The 23,036-nt window shown below is 45.2% G+C and overlaps 1 protein-coding gene across 1 annotated transcript in view; it reads right to left on the bottom strand.

Moving 5' to 3' along the window:
- LOC311006001 (AT-rich interactive domain-containing protein 1B-like) overlaps nt 1–17,434 on the bottom strand; it is a gene marked incomplete at its 5' end in the record, with an annotated part of 167,819 nt that extends 150,385 nt beyond the window's left edge. Inside the window, one exon of the mRNA XM_083998603.1 lies at nt 16,148–17,434. Coding sequence (XP_083854729.1) covers nt 16,148–17,434 — 1,287 coding nt within the window. The remainder of the gene's footprint in view (nt 1–16,147) is intronic.
- Nucleotides 17,435–23,036: the final 5,602 nt, after the last annotated feature.

Genomic DNA, 23,036 nt, shown 5'->3' with positions numbered 1-23,036 from the left:
CTAGATTCCCCCCTTATTCAAGGAAATCACCACCTTTGCTAATGGAATGGTATTGGAGAGGAACTGCGTTTCTGCAGCTTGGATAATTATGAACGAGGTCCCGTATCACCAAGTGTGTTTATGAATTAGCTATGGTTATTCATGATATTGTGCAGAGAGTAGGGTGAAAATACATAAGTGAATACTAAGCGAGCAGACCAACAGAAACGATGCTAAAGGGTCCTGAGGGGGCTTTCTCTGCCATCCATTAGTCTTCCCTGTAAGGCAAAGCTTAACAAGCTCCTCAGGCTGGGAGGTTGCCCATTGAAGGAGAGGGAGGGGAGTAAATTATGAATGTGAAAGCTCCATCTAATTCTAAAGCAAGTCCACAATAAGTCCCATTCCCTGTTATTAAGCCCTCTGCCACTTGATTGTGTTTGGCGCTCCTGGAACACATGTGTAATATTCCAATTTAAAAAATAATAAATGTCTTTTAATCAAAGACTTAATAAAAAGCAAATGTACTGTATCTATAAAAAGCAAATTGTCAAACTAGGTCAACACCTGTGGTGCGGTTAAAGAGCCTCCCCTTAAAAACAAGGATTTACATTCATGCTGTTTGTTTTGGAGCAGTGCCCAGTTCTGCAGGTTGGAACCATCCATATTTCTCCTACGGGTGATCCATCACTTAAAAAAAAAGAAAAAAAAGAGAGAAGACACACAAAAACACAAATAACAAACAGATATCCTGACCTTCCTTCCTCAGGCGGATATTAGATACTCATTAAAAGTCACCTGAAACAATTTGAACCAAATTGATTTCATTATCGGACTCGGCACGACACACGAGGCCCCCACTTCTGATAGCTCAGCGGGAAATTTACAAAGTTAATTAGAAAAAAAATTGATTTTCATATAATTTTTTTTCTCCTCTGCCTGGCCATCATAAAGTGACATACAGACGGGCTTGTTGATGCGTGGAGCTGGTGGCGTTCAGCGTGGATGCGAACACAGCAGGTTAGGTTAGGAATATTATATCTGGGTTGTGAAAATGTATTCCAGCTTTCAGTGGTAATTGAACAGTGAGTGTGTGTGTGTGGTGATGATAGATTGTGTAATAGCATGTTATGGTAGTGTTCTGTCCCTCCACACACACCCTATACCAATACCTCTTAACCTACTCACTTCCTGCATACATACACTCAAACACACTCCACCCCACACCTCTATAGCAGCAGCAGACGTGGCCTTAATTTTCTCCTGTAATGAATGTGAGCTGCCAGTCTCCCACCCCACTGTGAAGGCTTCCCCAGAAATGGGCTCTTCAGCCTGGGTTAGGGGCCCTGGAAATAGGCTTCCCTCCACCCGCAGCCCCTCCAGGTCAGCCTGTGGGAGGCCCCGGGCTCTGTGAGCCTGGGCCAGGCCTCCCATCTCCTGGGCCCTGACTGGGAATCAATCACAGAAGCTGGCTGGGAACATGAGGTGGGGGAGCTGGGTCGATCAATGAGAGGCTCCAGGCCTGTGGGAGCCCTGATGCATGGGCTGACTGCACATACACACCCATGATTCACACTGAACTCCACTATTCACTCCTATTATTGCTAAGCCCCGGGGCAGCAATGTTTATGGTGGACTGGCTGTGCCAGACCATATGAATAACATATGACTGAGAAAATTGAGTGGCATTTGCAACTAAAGGGCCTTAATTAGATTTGGATATAATCATGCTGAAAATAACTGCCCGTATACAATACATCTCCTGCGTGCTGTCGCTCCCATTTCAAGTCTTTTTCATCTAAAAAGATGAAAATAAATGTTTTCATTTGCCTCATTTGTTTTTGCACGATGAGAAAATAGGATTAAACTAACGATAAATCTTAATGTCATTAAATTCAGTATTTAGTAAAAGAGTGCAACCACTGATAGAGTCTCTATCAGAGAATCAACTCTGTAGCCAGAATAAGTGCCCTGATCATGAGTTGTTTTACACACTGAACCTTGACCGACCTTTTATGTTCAGGTTTTTATTAAAGGCCAGACATATTAAAGGGATGCACATATTTCCCAAGAGAGGCAGCAGATCCTTTGGCAGAAACACATACATTTCACCATGTGTCCAAATCTGGGAGAGAATGTGCGTGTGTGTGTGTGTGCATGTGTGTGTGAGTCCATCTATTGTTTGCATTTACCCATGAGTTTGTGTGAACCAGTGTATATATTTTTTAATCTTTATAGCATTTTGAAAACAATATGAGTAAATCATATTTGTGGATATGAATGTATGTGCATGTAGGGACACACACACACACACACACACACACACACTGGTATATTGTCCAACTGTAAATGCACACCATGTCTGTGAATGTCTGCTTGTATCAGTGGAACATGTGTAGAAGTATTTTGTGTGTGTGTGTATGCGAGTGTGTGATCAGTGTGTACCATCTGTGTCCAGATGTTGTGTAGAGAGCAGGCTGCGTGGACAGCCAGACAGTTGGCAGGCCTTCTGACAGGCCTGTGTTCCTTATTGATAGAGGGATCACAGAGACAGAGGAGTCAGCCGTGCTCAGCTAGACCACAATATTGTCCTCTCTGCTGTTATTCATCCAGTCAGCCAGGAGAAAATGGGATGTTCTGAGCCAAGTTTATAGCTGTCAGATCTGGGCCAAATAGGAGTTGAATAGGTTTCAAACATTTGGAAAACAGCATGAGGGACGTTTGATTTGTCATACAGATGCAGCCAGATTCTTTTGCCAGAGCTAAAGAATTTCATTGTATTTCAAGTCTGACAAGGATTTTAATACAGACGACTTAAAAGCAGAACCTGAAATGCACAGCGCAGTGCAATGGGGTAAACAGCAGCATGGGCCATCATGTTTGGCGGAGTGGTTAGACTGGTTCCTGAGGGCTTATGGAGGTGAGATTGCGGCACGTTGCAGCATAACAGAAAACGCTATCAGACTCTATTAACGTGTTTACTTAATCTAGGAATCCCTTTGTGCTCACGAGGTGCAGTGGATCAAATGAATCAGATGCTCCACATATCAGGAGTTGTTATAGAGGCGCACATATATTATTATAAAATAAACTCAGTTTGCCAAAGCTACAATAATCTCTATTAGAATGAAAATAAGAGTGTTTATGTGTTGGAGTGAGTGCCTCTGTGGTCCTGCACATTACTCCTACTCCTTAAAAAGCATCTTTAGGCTTAGTTTCCATTATTGCCTTGCAGATCTATCTCTCTGACCTCGCACCCTGTGCCATCTTTCTTCCCGGGCTCCTGCCAGAGTTATGGAGCGGGGCCGACGTTTATGGAGGGCAGACCTTCTTCCGAAAGCTTTGATCCAGAAAGTTCTATAGCCCATAGTTTTGCAGGGGTCATCCAGGAGGAGAGCCATGTGGGCAAGAAGTGTGCGTAAGTGAAAGCACATTGAGCTGCTTGTTCTAAAGCGGAGCCTCGGTTTGCGGAGGCTAGTGTTAAAAAAAAAAAAAAGGAAAAGGGGGGGCCTTGGAGGATTTGAGGGGTTAGAAGGTGCATGTTGGGTGTGTGCAGAGTGTCTGCGAAGGCGATGTGCTTGTGCGGGTGTGGGAAAGGAAGACATACTCAGCGCTAATCCATGAGAAAGCAGCCCACAGAAAAAAAGAAAAACGAAAACAAGTGCCAGGAAATAGTGAATCGAAGGCCGACCCAAAATTTCATCAGGCGATATTAACGGCTTTCATATCTGTCATCTCTCTTTCATCAAACTTCTCCGTCCCCTATACAAATTATTCATGCCAGCAGCTAAATGTATTCAAACCATTCTGTTTACTTTATTACTCCACTTTTATTCTGCTCTTTTCCCCACATTTGTTTACAAGAATAAAAGCCTACTCTGACAGAATTATCCCTCTGCACAACAAAAATAAATCACAGCGCTTGCACACACATCATTCACATTCAAAGAGCACAGCTAAATTATAGATGGCCCCTTTCTCCCCAAATATGCATTTCATTAGCATTTCCTTCGCTTGTTGTCTTTTTTTTTTTTTTTTCCTTCTGCCCGCCTGTGCGCATGACCCACTGACGTACGTGTGTGTGTGTGTGTGTGTGTGTGTGTGGGGGGGGGGGGGGGGTTGACTAGAAAATGGGAACAGACTTGCAGCAAAGCAGGACGCGTCCCCTTTCCCAAGCCTAATTTAGGATTCAATTACAATACTCTTTAAAAAGCGTCGACTTCGCAATTAATTATTTTAAGATTAGCCTGACAGTAATGGGCCTCCCACCGACGCCAGCCAGCACAAGACCGGCCGCCTGCACCCCAGGATCACGCTGTCTCTCTACACACACACACACACACACACACACACACACACACACACACACACACACACACACACACACACACACACACACACACACACACACACACACACACACACACACACCTTTGTCTTTCTCTCCTCATCCCCTTCATTCTCTACCTCTCCCCTTCACACTTTTAGCCTGCCTTCTCTCCATCTTCCTCTCCTGAGGAAACAAGAGATAAATCTTTCTCCTCCTCACCTTCATCTCCCTCCCTCTGTCCTTTCTCTTTTCTACCACCTCTCATTGCTGCATTAGACTTTCTTCTTGTTGTTGTTGTGTTTTTTTTCTCCTTGTGTTATTTTGTGTCAAGCTCTGATCTCCTTGGCGGTTGCTGCAGAATTGATATTGCTTCAGTATGGCGGACTGTTTTTTACGAGCCACCGGGGCCTTCTCCCACGTCCTCCCTCGTCCCCGAGAAACACTGACGGATGAGCCCCGTGACGGTGTGCACGCGCACGTAACACTTGCGCTCGTACATACATGTGCACACACAACCGTCTGTCACCGATGCTGCCAGGCGTAAGCGAAAAAACGCTGCTGCCATCCTCTGCCCGCTTTGATTGGAGCCAAGCGAAGCATCCCCACCTTCCTCTCTACTGCTGCTGTTTTTTTTTTTCCTTTCCTTGTTTCGGAAATGAATGTCATCATCCATCCCCTTCCTCCCTCTGCTGCGAGTCCAACCCCACCCCCCACCCCCCGGGCAAACCTCTGCCGAAGCCCCCCGATTCTGTTTATTTAAATATTTGATATGTAAGCTGTCATAAAATAAATGTCAGAAGAGGGAAGGGGAATGGATATGCGGGGTGTGAGGAAAGAGGCCATTATGGGTAATGGTTTCTGATGTATGCCATGGCCCTCGCTGTGTAACCTAGCCCAACCTTCCCAGCCCCCCCCCCCCACAAACCTGCACATGACTAAGCCGAGACACACTGAAGCAACAGGGGAATAGATGAAGCGGGGGCATGTACAATCTGAGTGTGTGTACGTTGTGTATCTGTGTGCTGCAGCTACACACACAGTGACACACTTGTTCGGCTAGCGATATGGAAAATAGGCCCTCCCATGCACAATTGACTTCTAATACATTGTATACTCCTCAAACCATCCATTTACCAGGCATTGCAATTTCAGGGGCCCTGAAAGCAGCACTTTGCAAGCACTTTGCAAAACACCTTAAAAAATCTCCAGCCTTTACAAATGCTCTCCCTCACCAACTGCCAGTGTCTGTTAAAGTGTCAACACAGCCTTCACTGGTATATTGAACATTTCTTTATTGACTTGCCAAGATTTCCATGCTGGACACAAGACCCGGCGCTGCCTACTGTTTAGACACCCCGCCGCCAATACCATTACAAACACGCACACGTCTCTCCCGATGTGTGCACACGTGTAAGTCTCCCAGCTAGTGGCACCCAGAGGATTACACGGCTGTGACAATTTCACCCAAGAACTGATAAAAAAAAGGAAAAAAAAAGAAAGAACGGGAAGTAGGCGGGGTGAATAAATCAAGCACAGCTGCTGAGAAAGCGAGAGACAGAGAGTGAGTAAGAGAATCTCTTAGTGAACAACCTTGAATTTCTCCTTGATGCAGAGATGCTAAAATATTGCAGATCAGCATAAAAAAAACCCTGCCTAATTAAGAACAAAAATCATCACAAAACGTTCATTAGTGCTGATGGTATATCGGCTTGGCATTTCAGGGCCTTTTATTCTCAGACCTTTTTTGCCTAACAAGCTCCCTGGCCGCACCGAGGGGCTGTGGGAGGGGGACTGACATCACACCTGGGGTCAGAAGCCAACAAGGTGTTGCCGGCTGTTGACCCCCGTCACCTCTGCACGCTCAAAGTGCAGGATCCCTCTGTGATTTTCCCATCAGTCAACACACAGGGATGTCTGGGAGGATCTACCAGTGTCTTTATCTTACAGTATATGTAACACACATGTTCATATTCATACACATACACACATAACACACATTGCTGCATTGATTACACGAACACCTATACTTAACCGCTACACATTCTTACACACACTGATGACATACAGTAGCTATAACTGCCCCCCCACCCCTATCCTCACAAAAACACACATCAATACATCATATCACCTAACTCATATATGTACACATGCAGACCTCCCCTTAATACACACTCTTTGTGTTCATATACCTAAATCTCTTCCACACACACACACACCCCCTTCTCCCCTCTGCCCCCCTCAGAGTGCGGGTCAGGTTGCCCTCCAGAGCGCTTCGCCCTCTCCGCTGTTAATTACCACTAATTGGCCCCGCTCGTTTTTTTCCCCCTGCCATAATGGAACCATTCATCTTTACTACTTAATGAGTAGGCACTGTAGTCACCAGCCAAGGTCACCCACAACTAGCATCCAAAAGACAGAGAGGAAAAGATTCGGAAACAATCGAGGAGGGGGGGAAAAAAGAGGTGACACAGAAGAGCAGAAAGAGAGATGGAGGGGTTGTTTGTGCTTTAAACTACCAGAGGGAGAAAATGTGAATTTGCAGAAGTTTCCACACATGACTCTGCCTTTTGGAATGTGGCCAATGTGTAAAAGAAAAAAAAGTTGAGAAATGTCTGGGAGCTGCGGGAGTCTGCAGTGTCCAACGAAAACCACAACACACACAGGGAATTTCCAAAGACAGACTAATTAAAGTGCCCGTTATGCTAGTGAAAACAATAGATCCTTCAAAACAATGCTGAAAGCGCAGTCAGACTGAGCTGTAAATATAAGATGTACTTCTCAAAATGCAGAGAGAGAGAGAGAAGGGGGGGAGTGAGAAAGACTCTTCACTGACTTATGCACACATAATTATCAAGACAATCACTGCGAGTGTCGACACAGACTCCAGCCCCAGCGGGTGAGAGGGCAACATGTTAGCCACCTCAACTACCATAAAACATCTAATTAACACTGAATGCTTTCAAGAATATTAGTCCAGTGGCTGCTTTGTATTCATGTCTGTTGTGATTCCCAAAAGAACACAAGTTACTGTGAAAAAAACTGGTCTTATGTCTTAAGAAAATATCAAATTCACACACAATACAACTGTGGAGATTTTAATAGTAAAAGGCCCTGGAAATCTATTCTCACATCCTACTAACACAGTCGTAAATCTGGCATCAAGAATAAAATTGCACCTCAACCTCACAGCACAGGAGGGTCTACTTTATAAACTGTAACCAAATCACCTCCTAAACACTGAATTATTACAAGTCTTCACAGTATACAGCTAAAGTGTTTGCACATGCACCCAGCTGTCAGCAACATCAGATGAGACAACAGCATCTTTTCTATTTTCTACCTGTGTGAGCAATGTAAGCTGCCAGACTCAGGTAGAGCGGGGGAAACGCTTCACGTTCGAACATCGTAATTTGTCCTGGCGAGTACCGCCAAGATCTGACAACCAGCCATCGTCCTTGTGGAAACATCTTTCTGTCAAGACCAGTCACATTGTGTTGTACTTCCTCCGTTCGGTCTCACGCTGCAGCGTGGCCGAGGCAGGAAACAGTCATGTGCTCCTGCGAGCACTGTGGCAATCGGCACTGGCACGGCAATATTTGTAAATGGGACAGTTGTCTATGGATTATGTTAATGTGGTATTCCACACTCCCCTCTGGCATGTGTCTGACATTACAGTAACCTTTGCATGTTTAGCCAACAGTAACTATGGATGTTCATTGAGCAGGGAGACGCACACGCGCGCGCCCGCACTTAGAAACACACGGGGACACGGTGGCGCGGCTGCACAGGGAGATTAACTGTGCACAGCAAACACCTGCTCTTGAAAACTGCATCGATGTCCTCTGGAGGAATTAACATCTTAAAGAAATAAGACATTTAAACTCCAGAATAAAGTTCACCCGGGCTGTCGATATCTAATCCGGTTCATCCGGTTTGTGACAGAGGAGTGGCTGGAATGTTGAATACAAGTCCAGCCATATCAGAGGTGTGTAATGCAAGAAAATGAGACAAATTCCAAGACTAAATATCTCTAACTCCACATCCACTGCAACACATTTCAAACATTTCTAACATAACATCTTCCCCCATATATTCTCTCCAGTGACCAGTGTCAACTATGCGAGTGTGTGTCTGTGTATCCATGTGTGCGTGTCTTTATAGGAGGATGCGGTGTGAAGTTGTTTCCTAAATTGCTGTGATGAAATTGATCTAAATGAATAGCGTTAAGCCAGGAGTGACCACGAGTGTCCTGCTGCGACTGGTGCCTGTAAATCAACAATACACCAGCTCCATACACACACACAGCTGTAATGGACAATCCTAGCATTTGTAGGAAAGAAGGAAGATGAAAGGAACATGTTGTGGCTGGGAAAATACATGGTTGACCAGTCAACACAAAGGATTGAGAGAGATGTGCACACGTAAGTGTATATTTAAGGGAGTATATGTGTATGTGTGTGTGTGTGTGTGTGTGTGTGTGTGTGTGTGTGTGTGTGTGTGTGTGTGTGTGTGTGTGTGTGTGTGTGTGTGTGCTCGAGAAAGAGGATGATGAAGAAGAAGAAAAAACAAAAAGCGAAGTGGGACTTGCAGAGAAAAAAAAAACGACCTGAAGAAACAGACAAAACTCATTAACAGACACTCGGTGCGTTGTCCGTGTCCCATCGTTTTTCTATTTTTGTCTCTCTGTGCTTCACAAACGACAGACAGTGCCGTGCTGGTGCTGTTTGGTTGTTGTTTTTTTTTATTGTTTTGTTTGTTTTTTTTGTAGCTGAGCAAATTGTCCCACCGTGCCAACGCTGATTAGGATCAACTCAAACCAAACAGCTAGACGTGTAACTGGAGTGCACAGTCTACAGTCTGGAGACGGAGAGGAGTGCGGAGGCTTTGATGTGTAAAGTGACAGATGATGGTGATGATGATCATGTTGATGATGATTTTTCTCACAGGCTGGTGAGAGGATGGGAGGATGGTGGCAGCATGCAGTTCATGTGTAAAGTCGCACACACACACACACACACACACACACACACACACACACACACACACACACACACACACACACACACACACACACACACACACACACACACACACACACACACACACACACGTCGACTGTATAGATCACATCCATTTACATTTTTATCACCGACGTGCAAGGACAGGCAGCGGGTTGTTGGGTTTTTTTTTTTTTTTTTGCGGAACACTGTTGGGAACTAACAATGAAGAAAAAGTACTTATGTGTTAATGACATCCACTTGTGAGTTTGATATTGTTACACGCTGTAATAATAAACACGACTAATGAAACAGAAACCATTTAAAATGATGTCTTTCTACAGTAAATAAAAAGACGAGAGCCTGGATTTACAAAACAGAGAAACTCTGTTTGGATTTGTGTCTAAAAATGCTCTCACCCTTAGCTCGAAGCTTTATTTGAAATGGGCTCACTTTTTTTATTGGCTCCCTTCGCTAAAGGTAAGCAGAGATTTTAATATATAATAATACAATGCCTTAATGGAAAAATATTGTGCAGCTAAAATCTTTTAAATTCAGATAAATAAATAAAACTCCCAGGATAATCTGCCAATTATCCTCTTCTCTTTGCTTTTGTGCAGCTGAACTGTGGAACCATTAGTTCTATTATAGGGAAAGGAGGCGGCAGAGAGTTTGGTTGGATCTTAAAAATGTCACACTGTGTCTTTGAATTGGAATTAATTGCTGCAATCACAAAATTGCTCATTTCTGGCGGGGCTGACCCGTATGCTTCGAATTTCCTCCGCTGCTGGCCAAGGAGAGGACACGGGGGAACAAGGGAAGGCAGCAGTTACCGTAAGCAGGACAGCGTTTCAGCGGCGGCCCACGGGCCCACAGATCTGTTCAGTATAGCACATAAATATTCAATAGGATATGTTGGCTGTCTAAATACCTCTGAACTGACTGCTGATCCCTTGGGAGACCTAGCTCGCTACTGAGAGCCAGGGACACGGAGGCAGATGAAAGAGGAGAGACTGTATTTAAAAAGAAAACAGAAAAACAAAAAGAGATGGCTGCGAAAGTGAAAACAATATGTACAGAGAGCCATCTGTTTAGTTAAGAATATAGCAGCTGCCATACATTTGTTTGTTATTTCTTCATTTATTTATGTATTAAGAAAAGAAAAAGAAAGAAAAGAAAGAAAGAAAGAAAGAAAGAAAGAAAGAAAGAAAGAAAGAAAGAAAGAAAGAAAGAAAGAAAGAAAGAAAGAAAGAAAGAAAGAAAGAAAGAAAGGACACACTCCTCTGGGATGGAGGGGGGAGGAGGGAGTCCTTCCATTCAGCAGCTCCACGTGGCTAATTACCATATGTGAAGGTCAGGGTGGTGGCTGTGGGGGGGTGGGGGGAAGTTTGGGGCATCACCATAGCACCCACCGCCATGCGCTCTGGCGCTCTGCCAGCCATACACAAACACACTCGTAAGTGAGGAAACCTAATATACAAGTGTGTGTAAGTGTGTGTGTGTGAGGTTGGGTGTTGGGGGGGCCTGAGGGTGGTGGGAGGGTAGGGACAACAACTGGTAAATACTTCTCTTTCCTTGCATTCTTCACAAGTGAGATCCAGAGGGAGAGGATTTCAACTAGACTGACATTTGCCAGAGTTCAGATCCTCATATTCTCTCCCCATCTCACCCCATCTCTCTCTCTCTTCTGTCCCTCCCTCTCTCTCTCTCTCTCTCTATCTCTGTGAACTCAGCCAGGCCCATTCCTGAGAAGTCAGCAGCCCTCCATGTGACTCACTTCAAATATCGCCTACATTTCCACATCTCTAACCTTCCTATGCTCTGCTCACACTGCAGACAGACAGCAGCTAGGTCTCTATGCAAGTGTGTTTTGGCAAATCATGACCTGAGATGGAAACAAATTCATCTTCAATAAAATCAATATTCAAAAAACAGTGAAAGATACCACTGAAGATACATTTTGAGGGAAATGCATTTGTTGAAAAATAATGACTAAAGCAACACGTCTGCTAGAAATATAAGGCTTTGTAACCATGTAGGCTACTATTTGTGATTAAATGACTTCTGTAATACTGACATGGGCTTTTCTTTGTTTCAGTGTTCAGGCTACATGAAACACTCTCTATAAGCTGGCAGTTAAGAATAACACCAATATGCCCAGCACTGTTAAATTATTGAAGGACTTTGTTTTTGCTGGTGTGAACTGTGAACGAAATCAGAGAAGCCTGTTTATTCGGTTTAACTTGGCTGATACAGGAGAGATTGAACAATTTGCAAATAGTTTGCTGTGACTTTTTTGTTGTTGTTTTTAATAGACTCATGATGGTAAAAGAAAAAAAAACTCTTGGAAATAGCCATTAGGTGCTATATCTGTAGGTTGTGTGTATCTCCATCTAAATGGCATAAGGTAAATCCTACAAATCCCAGAATGCAAGCCGGTTGCTTTAGTTTTTATAAATTGTCATCCTCAATAGATTCCACCTCTGCTGACACAGACTGAGTAAGGTTGAGAAATTAAATTGAAATGACAATCAAACGAATGCACCATCTCACCCACACGGAAAAGTCACATTTTCCCAAATGGACAATTAACTTTCATCCCCCAAAAATTGCCTCGGTTTTGATTTTTCTGCTAACTCCTGACACTGACACTTTGGATAAGACAGAGCTGAGAAACAGCTGACACCAAATCAACGCCTGTGCAGTAATTAAATCTTTTCTTCAGGGCGTTTACACATCAACCTTTGACTCCAGGGGATGTTGTGAGTGCACAATAGGGCCAAGCAGAAAAACTACAATTATCCTATTAGCCTACATGAGATGTCCGATGATGCTGGACATTTGCATCGTTTTTTTTTCTATTCTTTTTTTTTTATTTACATTATTACTTCTTTTTTTCTAAATTTGAATTAAATGACATCTTGTGGAAACCACATGCAGACCAGGGATAACCTGTGCCTGCCAATTACCTAAGCAGGCTCTGTGTTTCATCCAAGGAAGATGAAAAACGCTGCACGGGGTCCTTATCGGACGCAACAGAGTAAATTGAAATTTCGCTCTAGTGTTGCTAATCAGCACTGCGCTGGCTGGCCAAGACAGAGATGTAAACAAAACAACATAAACAAACTGGCAACGGGAGGGGGCAGAGAGCGGGAGAGACAGAGAGCCAGAGAGAGAGGGGGGGGTTGAGGTTGGACTGCTTAGTGCTGACGAAGGGGCTTCAGCCGGCTCCTGCCTGTGTACACACTCACACACAAACAGAGACACAGGGAGAAGGGACACACACTCAAGGACACACATGAGCACGCATTTTCAAACACACACCAAGAATAAAAAGAAGCCCGGAAACACACACACACACACACACACACACACACACCTGCATGCCCATTTCCTGACCAGACCCCATGGACTGTCTGTCCGATGCAGAACATGCACCATAAATTAAATTCCAGCAGCCACAGTCAGGCCCATCACTATGCACAAGGCTCCCTGAGATAGCCGCATAATACAATGTGACATTGATGCATAGCTCCCATTATAAAGTCTTTGTTCGTATCACACTAATAATTCATAAGAGAGAAATGTAAACAGTATGCACTGGAGAGCACTGCGAAAGCAGGGATCATTTCAAGGTAAGCACATTACCAAGGATGGGATTGGGTCTCGTCTTTGATATGTAGAACCACTGAGCTTTGATTCCAATTCTGAAAAAACAAAGGCAAAACACTGAGCATAATAGTGATGAATTAGTAGAAACTGTACGGGAGATATCCATTCATTTTTGTTTTATTAGGTCAGATTTTAAATGAGTTGACGCTGTAATTATCTAAGCAACAACACTCTATTTCCAACTTGCTGGGCCCTCATTATTATCTACTAATTACTTTTATTGTTCTGTGTGTGTGTTGGGTGTGTTCCGATTAGCGGATAACAGGCGGATGCTTGTTACACATATAGGATGAGGCAGAAAATGCTGTTTGATTTATGATGTAAACTTAAATAAATCATTCAGACTATATGTGCTGTCAGATTATTGCCACAGGTACATGTTGTACATGAGGAGGTAAAACACACACGGTGTAGGAACGGCCTAAATTAGCTGAGGTGCAGAAAAACATCCAGGCAGAAGGTCACAAACACTGAACACTGAATATTGTTCTGTTTCCCCTCAATCAAATTGGAGGTGGTAATTTGAAAACTAGGACAAAGTCATTGTGATGAGAGCAGATTCAACACACACCTACATATCTCATGTCATCTCTGATGTGTATGCACACACACACAAAAAAAACAAAAACAAACACGCACACACAGTGGTGGGGCTCTGTCTTCATTTTGGTGAGTGGCCAGACAAGTGAGCGTGAGGGGGGGAGACAGCGGTGTAAATGAGGTGCACTCGTTTCGCTCACAGCTTGCTCCTGAAGAGAGGCAGTGGGGAGGGAAATTGAATTTGAAAGAGGGGAAACTGTGCCAACAGGTGACAGAGGCGTGCTCCGACCAAACGCACTCTGAAGTGAAGCGCAGTCATATCACGGGGCCAATTTGGAGGCAGTATTATGCACTACACTGCTCGCCTTTCTCACACAGCCTGTCAGTGCACAGGAGAGCAGTGCTGCTGCTCCAAATATGAATTAAACATAGGGCTTTTGTAGCGTGAACATACTGCTGCTGAAATGTTGGTAGAGTCGAGAAAAAACACAGTAGCACATGCACTTACTCCTAAAGTGGAGAACTGAAAAAACAAAAAGAAAAAAACACAAAGGTTTGCAGCATAAAATCTTAAATGTACGATTTGTTTAAGGGGCTGTTTTGTTAAATAATTACTGAAATATGAATAGTTCAGAGTACGACTCCAATAACTGGATGTTTTAACTGATGGATTCATTAAAAAGACTTTGATACAAATGTATATTTAATACCAAATACACACACAATCACTAATAATTATTATAATAAAGAGTGAGATTACTGTAGGTTTCTGGTGACCATCTTATCAGCACATAATTAGCTACAATCAATACCACAGCAAACCCTCCCACGCTAAAACATTCACTTCCATTTCCCCAGCATCCAACGCAAATTGCCTTTGATTGAAACAATGTAGACTAATGAACTGCTTTTGTTTTGTGAGAGGCAGACAGTATACGCTATGCTCAACCACCTAGTACCCTCCAGTCGTCCAGATGTGCCATCCAGCAGCGCGCATAATATAGTGCATCAAAAACAACTGCAGAATGATGATGGCTCTTATGGAGACGCGCTATGAGGTCTTGGTTCGGAGTTCTGAACTCGCAGCAACTGGCTCCCCTGGCTGCAGAGCTGCTCGCTATCGATGCTATTAGAGAAATGTTTTAGCACTGGGTTCAGGGACACCCAGGGACTCCTGATTGCAGTCCCCAAAACACAGAAGGAGAAATGGTTGAATAATTACTAACACTTCCATCCTTTCCTCCAGTGTTGCAGCTTGAGTGCCCTCTAGCAAGGCATTCAACCCCAGCTGCAGTGGTGCCCATCATCAAGAGTCAGCTTCAGTGGTTATTATGTAAAACAGTGATTAATTGTGAAAAAGGGAGCTGCATGAAAAAAAAGTGAGTTTTTCCTGTGGTGGAGCATAAAGAGTTTCATAATAGTATTAACATAATGTGAATAGTCTGAATTTCAAATAGAACAAACATAACTGGACAACCTCACCATATAAAAAGTAATTTAAGAGCTCTAATTTAACTCTACATGAAAACACATCATCTATTTTTCATTGGGAGCTGACATTGCAGTGTTTTTGTACGTCTGTTCAGAGAGGAGAATTATGAGAATAATTATCAGGAGCAGCCTAAACCTTCATAAAACTTCAATTATTGCGTTGGATGGCCTCCAAGTCTGGAGTAGCTATTCCCATAAGACGTGAATGCAGTATCACAACAGCGCCATGGCCAAAGATCCCTGCAAGAATCCTCCTCTTTTTTTTCCGAAGTGCAGTCTGCCCAGCGGGGCCACGGGGAGCCAATCAGATGGCAGACTGGGTGTCAACTGTGAGCCAGAAGTAAGGAGAGCTTTTAGCCAGTTTACCTCCACTATTCAAATTCTGAGCAGAGCTGCATGGGAATAAACGAGGCGCACAGAAGCGCTCCGGCTCGACACGGAGCGCACAGAGAGGGGACGTGCTGTCTTTGCACGGCCGCGGTGTGCGCTTCATTTTTCAAACCGTCCAAGTCGGGAGATTGGAAATACGAGAGTGCGTTATCGTCTCTGACGAGAATGCATCTGGGTTTTCTGTACAAATATTTCACTTTGTTCCGCGAGCGCCTCGAATGGGCTACAACACGTCCTCTAAGCAGGGCGTTTCGCAACGTGTCTGACACCACGTCGGCAGAGAGGTGAAGCTGCCCTGCATGACTGTTATTCAACTAAAACTAAAATTGAAACAATACGGAGAAAACACAACTGAAGTATCAACTACAGCGATGTGACCACTGAAACAAAACACACACCCTGTGATACAGCCTTATCGTTATTTTAAGCTCATTAAAACAGTCTCATTAAAGATGCTTTTATAATAAATCATGTGATATTTCTGCCACACTAACACTCCGTGGGTTCACTATTTAACACGTTTACACACGTCAGGATTGTGTGAACAACATGGGAAAAAAGGATTTAATATTAACCCACGTTATTTTAATGGGCTTAATACTCTTACCAACTACTGGACCTTGTCCGGGGTAAACACAGCAAATACACGCACGCACACACACAGTGTCACAACACCTGGTAATTATGAGTGACAGCAGCGCTGGGAACCTCAAGTTCACTGATGCTCTTGGCTGAAGTTCCCAGAACTCACCTGCGTCCTGCCGAGGCCTTGTCCTCCGTTGCCCGGGCTCATGGAGTGAGGGTGGTTCCTCTGCTGTCCCCCCCAGACGTGAGCCGAGGCGGCTCCATACTGGGGCCCCACGTCTTTCCCCAGGCCCAAACCGGCTTGCTGTTGCGCCGTGGGTCCACTGTAGTCTTGATAGGCACCACCATAACCCCGCATCATCGGGCTGGGGGAGGTCAGCAGCTGGTTGAGGGTCGGGGTGGCCCCTGAGGGATGCTGCTGCTGCTGTTGCTGCTGCTGCTGCTGCTGCTGCTGCTGCTGACTCTGTCCCGGGAACCTCTGGAAGCCACCCGGACCGCCTCCCAGTGGAGGCTTGCCGTGGCTTGTTGAGGAGTTGCTGCCCATCATCATGTTCCCAGGTTGCCGGCATCCGGAGGGGCCCATCATCCCGTAGGCCCCGCCGCCGTAGCCCGCTCGGTACGCCGCCGGGTACTGGTTGTACTGGCTGTTGTGGAACCCCGCTTCGTGGGAGTTCTCCATGCTGTTGTGCGCCGAGGAGTGCGTTATCCCCATCCCACTGCTTTGTTGCTGCTGTCCGCCATGTTGCTCATAACAGGGCCTCGGAGTGTAATAGTTGTTATTAAACTCTGAGTTGTTACTAGTTGGCCCCAAGTTCGCGTGTTCGTACCTGGTGCTCGTCATCCTCTCCGCGGGTTTACAGGTGAGCTCCCCCTCACCTTTCCCTGGCATGTGCTGCTGCTGTGGCTCCCCGTGCCCCCCCAACAGGTTCTCTTTCCCACCGTGGTGTTGGTGATCCATACCTCTGTCCCCCCGGGGCCCCTGGCCGTTGTTATTGGCGGTGTTATTACTTTGGATCTGTCGCTGCTGATGTGGCGCAAATTGGCCGAATTGCGGCGGCGGCTGCTGCTGAGGCAGCGGCTGGGACTGAGGGGGATCTCCGCTCCCCACACATTTCAGCTTGTGGTTCGCGATCAAACCCGTTTCCATCGAGGAAGTGGTTGAATTAGTCGACGCCGAGGCGGACGTAAGGTTATTCCCATCCTTGTCGTGGCCGTCTGGAGCGTTGTGAGTCGTGGAAGTTGAATGGACCATGTTGAGCTCGTTTCGGCGGTGATGGTCTACATTATTCAGAGTCCCATCTCCGGCGCCCAGCATCGGTCCAGTTCGCTGCGCGGTCCCTCCTCCTCCGCCTCCTCCGGATTTCCCCGAATTGAGCTCCGGACCCAAACCGCTGGATAATTTCTTATTTTTGTTATTAGTTCTGGTCGGAGCCGATGCCACTTGCGCAGCCATGGTCACTCCAACATCTCAGCGCGCAGTGACAGCAAGCTCCGACCAGCCGTGCACACAGAAAATAATTCAAGAGAGGAGGAAAAAACACAAGCTGGGTGGTGAAAAATATATTCAGTGGAAAAGCAAGCTTTGTTCTAGCGCTGGTGTTGCTGTTGTGGTGGTGAAATGGTGCGTCAGTGAGGCTTCATGTTGAGAGTTTCTCTGCCAGGTTTAAACGAAACTTTTTTTTCTTCCCCCCTCCGCCTCTCCTCCATCCCGGTTCTCGGTAATATGTAGCAGCGTCTCCCGGAGCCCTTGTGGCCCAGCATGGCATGAGAGAGAGCGGGCTCTACCAGCTTATCCACCTCCAGGGCTCCGGCGTGCCTCACATGGAAAATCCGGACTGGAGTAGCGAGCCATAACGCACACTGCATGTTGTTTCTGAACCTTTTTTACGATGATTTGCAGCTTGGGTTTACAATAAAAAACACACACTCATGTGGCAGCATTTTAAGATGACACACATTTCCTCATTCTCATAATAAAGTCAAGATTTTTTTTCTCCAGTAATTGCGTGTCAGACAGTCAAGGACCGGCTCCTTCCAATCACTTTAAGGTGCATTTTATTTCTTTTAAAAACCACAAATAAACGGAGAATTTGAGTGATTTCCAAATTACGCATGGGCGCTGCTCCTCTGCTGCGCACAGATCCTTCAAATAAACGCACCACAAGATGTTAACTTTGCGCGAGCGAGTTTCAACGCAATTATCCAGATCTGATTTTCCCTCTTCCCACCATCTCTGTCCCTCGGCTCAAGCCAGTTCTCTGCAGCTCTGACAGGAGTTGGACACGCAACCACAAGCTGTGCGCAATAATGTTGCCATCGGAATAAGAATGTAATCACACTTTATAGCTGCTATAATGTTGTAATATCTGTAAGCACACAGTTCACCCACTATATGCCATCCACTACCAACCACTTCTTTTCGGACTGAATGAGGATAATATTCCCCTACAACAAAGAAGCACAGCAGTCCTGTACTAAACTGGATACCAAGGAGATATCTCAAACTATAAACTATAGTATATTCTTTAGAACAGTTCACTATGAGAGCAGATTTTAAAAAAGCCATTCATAACAATTAGGTCAGTATGAACTCACTGTAAGTCTCCATAGGAATGCAATATGAATATTAAAGCCAGTCTTCATTAGGGTCTTAAAAGGCTACACTCTTTAATTTCCTCCCTTGGATTTATTTGTCAGAGACAAACTTGTCTGAAGTGATAATGACAATGAAATGAAAAAAGGGAGGGAAAAAAAGAGAAAAAAAAAAGAAAGATCAACCCCGGGCTGCAGTGTAGGACCACACAAAACCAAAGTCTACAAGATATGCTCTCCCATCAGTGGTATTCAAACATGAATGTAAAATAGTGCTTAGTAAAGAAGCCGGGGTGTCTGTTGGGACTTGAATGAGCAGAGGGTCCGCTTTGATGAGATCAGATGCATTTGATCAACAGAGGGAGCTGCGGATGAAAGAGGGGGTGGAGGGGAGGGGAGGCGGGCGGAGGGGAAGAGAAGGATTTGGGGATGAGAGTTGTGCTGAGGATGGCCATGATATGATGACTGGTGGTGGTGGGGGTACATGTGAGGAAGATGATGCTGATGGCAGAGGAAATGAGGGCTGTGGTAATGTTGATGAGTACAGAGGCACAGTGATAATCTCGTTTTTTTTCCTTCTTTTTCTTCTTTCCACACCAAACTGTTGCTTTAGGTCAAACATGTTCAAAACAATGAAGTACTGTTCACTGCCTAATACTAGTGGAGGATAATTCACTATGAAGCCATGTCCATGACAATGGGAAGACCCCTGCTGGAGATACAGTGTCAGTACAAGTTGGAGCTTTAAAAAAAAAAAAAAAAAAAAGGAACATGTATAAAAAAAACAAAACAAGCAGAGACACACTTCACGTTCAAGTAGGACAGAACTGAATGAGAAGAAAAGGTCATCATATAGATTGGTGATTTTTCTCCCACAACACAATCGATTGCAAGAGGCTCGATCCAGTTTTTCCAAAATAAAAGCTCAGTCGTTGGAGGCAAATAAAAGCAAGTGACATCCCCAGAAACCTTTCCTTGCTGTTTGTCTTTATGAGCCCATATGGCAGAGAATAAAAAGCTATAACACTGTTATGTTCCAACTACAAGTCTCCGTGGTGCTCAGCATTCAATACGCTCAGGCCCATCCTATAGCATCACCACGACCAGATGGCCATTTATCTGGAAGACAACCTAAGACATCACATTTACGTCCCCTGTGAGTGTGTGACAGAGAAAACGTACAGGTGACATAAAGGGGCTGCTCTTGGTGTGTGTGTGTGTGAGTGGAGGCAAAACTATATCTCCTTAAATGATCAAGGATTTCTATGTGTTAAGTGTCACCATCACTGGTTACGTGCACCTTTTCTGATTAGAACAAGCCTCATCCACACCCTTCCTGCTCTCTGTACTTTGTGCACATGACGATTCTGGCTCCCATCAGCGTCCCAGATCAAAGCCTCAGCTCTGATCTCATCTAGAGCAACACTAAGGCTGACAGTGAGGGGACCTCGGGCATTAGCATATTCTATGATGGCGCCCGGCTTTTCAAGCCGTTGCCTCGGCTGCAGCTCTGGGTGTGCCGCGCTGTGGCTTTGCAACTCTAATTTCCCTCTCTCGCTCATTAAAAAAAGCCCACTGTTCTCCTATTAATTCGCAGACACACTGATCTGTTTGAATGGTGAGGATGGGTGTGTGTGTGTGTGTGTGTGTGTGTGTGTGTGTGTGTGTGTGTGTGTGTGTGTGTGTGTGTGTGGGAGGAGGGAGGTGGAGGAGGGCAATGGCTCAGCGCATTTGCATTTATGTTTAATTTATAACCTTCAGGGGCCCCCTGATGCAGCAAGATTGAAACAATAACTCCAGACAAACACGGGGAAGAGAGGAGGAGGAGCCGGAGGAGGGTGGATGGAATTAAAAATATACAGATCTGGGATGGTATGTGCTTTGAATGTGTGTGTGTGCATGTTGGCAATGATGCTGTTAGAGGCTGTGCACGGCGTGCATTTTTTTGTGAGCACTCGTTCATGCATCTGCATCAAGGTGTATCTGAAACATGCACACACGTACACACATACATAGCGCTGACAGAGAGGCAGAGGTCTCCAATCCGCAGGGGGATAACATGCCACGGTGAGTGTCTGTCAGGAGGAGAGCTGGAGTCTGTTCTGGGGGGAGTCTGCAGGGATCTCCCCCTAGCAGCACAGCAAAGAACAGCACAGCACAGCAGACAGCAGCAGCAGCAGCAGCAGCAGCAGCACAAGCCTGGCCAAGCACAGAAAGTGGGTCAGCCCAAAACACACACATGCACACCCAGATACACACACACACACACAGCTCAGACGGATGCAGCCCCGGTGTCACACTGTGGGTGTGTTTGACAGAAAAAAGAGCGTGCAGAGAGGAAAATGCATACATGGTGGTTTGTGTACGTGAGAGGCAGCATGGTAGCATATTTTGCATTAGTGATGTTGATGTGGGGGGGGGGGGGGGGGGGTTCTTGTTAAAGATGAAGGGTGGATGGCTAAGGAGTAAATAGAGAGAAGAGGAGGTGGGGGGGGGGGGGGTAGCTGAGACAAAAAGCCAGCCAGCTATTGTGAGAACACCCTATGGAAGTGCATCAAATTGATCCATAGTCTTTTCATTTCAGGCTTGGGTAAATAACAGCATTTGCATTGATCAGTCTGCAATACCAGGCAAAGATGGGCTTGGGAGCATATGTGTGTGTCTGTCTATGTGTGTGTGTGTGTGTGTGTGTGTTGGTGTGGCTGGTAATAAAACACATCTCTTATTCCTGTCTGCTCCTTGAGGACTCGAGGGCCTCACCAGAGCCCTACAAACGGCTATGATGGATAAAATGTTTTCAACAACACTTGAGAAGAGTGGATGCTATTGTGTCCGCCTGTATACTGAAACACAGAATCACAGAATTCCCAGGACGCCGCATGCTCTATTTATGTGTTATGAAAAACATGACTCAAAAGAAAAACGGAAAACAGCCATGCTCTACTTTCACTGTCAGCTATCATGTGAAGTGTGAAGGGGAGGAAGACGATGAGAGCGAGATGCAGACGTGGAGGGGGAAAAGGAGAGGAGAGTGATTTTCTTCATCCGCGCAGATCCGATCGTGATGGTGACAGGGGAGTGGGCTCAGAAATCCCCACCACCACCACCACCTCCACCCTTCTCCTACCCCATACCCACCCTGTCCCCCCCAGTCACTGCTCCCCTCCCTCCCATCGACTGACTGGAGGAGTGTGTGAAGTGTCCCCCGAGAGGCACAGACTCAAAGACGGTATTTACAAGATCCACACTGAGCCCACTTTTAACTGCCTGTGAAGAACTTCTCCCGCCGCCTTTGATGTGCCAACCTAATGGGGAAGAGCTCGCCGGCAGTCATTGCATATGTTAGCGAGGCAACGTGAGCTAATCCGCTAGCATTGCAAGGTAGACTTCATGCTGCTTGCAGTAAGTGAACACTTCAAATGCTGTATAGCTTTGGTGCATTGCTGCCCTTGGAAAAAAAAAAAAATCCCTACTGGCAAACAGACGCTGATGCGATGCGTCAACTTTTACAGCAAATTAAAAGCACCGACATCCACAGATGAGTACTTTTTGCTTATTTCATGGTGGACTTAGCATATTCATGACTTCGTAAGAAACTCTGCTGGTGTGATCATTGAGACTACAATAAAAACTCAATAAGATGCGCAAATTATAAACCAAGTCATATCAACATTTTACCAATTTACAGTACGTATTGTTGGAGATCCTACACCATTTTTTTAACCGGGTTAATAATAACTATGGTACAAATAAATTAGATGCTTTCTCAGTCCCCTGCAACTTGACATTTCTACCCAGATGGGATGAGCAACATAGACATAGGAGTCTGCTAGCTTTGCTTTCCTTTCTGGCACACGTGGAGAAACCAACTAGTGTACTGTCAACGGTGGGGTCAAAGGTCACCTGGCACATTAGGGGACTCATGTTCTCAGTCGACCAACGGCCCTAAAACACACATACAGTGTACACGCATGAGCAAATACACAGAGGTAAAACCCCGATGCTTGTCCAACTTAGTTTTATCTTTAACAACAGCACTCAGAAGGAAGGCTTTCATAACAAACAGAGGCATTTGGAACGATTTTGAATTAGGCTAATTAGGTTTGTGTTTTGTTTGTTGTTCAGGAGGCATGATCAAAGTGATATTTCACCAATTTGTGTCAGTTCCGGAGGAGAGGAGGAAGAGTTTGGAGAATGCTGCCTATTAATTTCCTCAGGTTCGGCACGCTGTGCGTTAGGGACGGTAATCAAAACAAGAGAATTATGAATAATGAAAAGTGTTGATCAGAAAAGAAACAAAACAGAAGATTTGTGCTTTATTAGTGGCTTATTAGTAACAGAATTGGACTCTACATGTTTTTTTCCCCACTGTTTTCAAGCTCTTTAAAAGGGAGGAGGGGGGTCTTCAGTTTCAATGCATGCTCAATCCTCCATGCTCAGCCTGAGTGGAAGAACAAAAATCA

This window comes from Trachurus trachurus (genome assembly GCF_905171665.1).
Source record: "Trachurus trachurus genome assembly, chromosome: 22".
NCBI classification, from domain to species: domain Eukaryota; kingdom Metazoa; phylum Chordata; class Actinopteri; order Carangiformes; family Carangidae; genus Trachurus; species Trachurus trachurus.
Note: the sequence above shows the minus strand (reverse complement) of the source record. Positions and strands in the feature narration are given on the sequence as shown.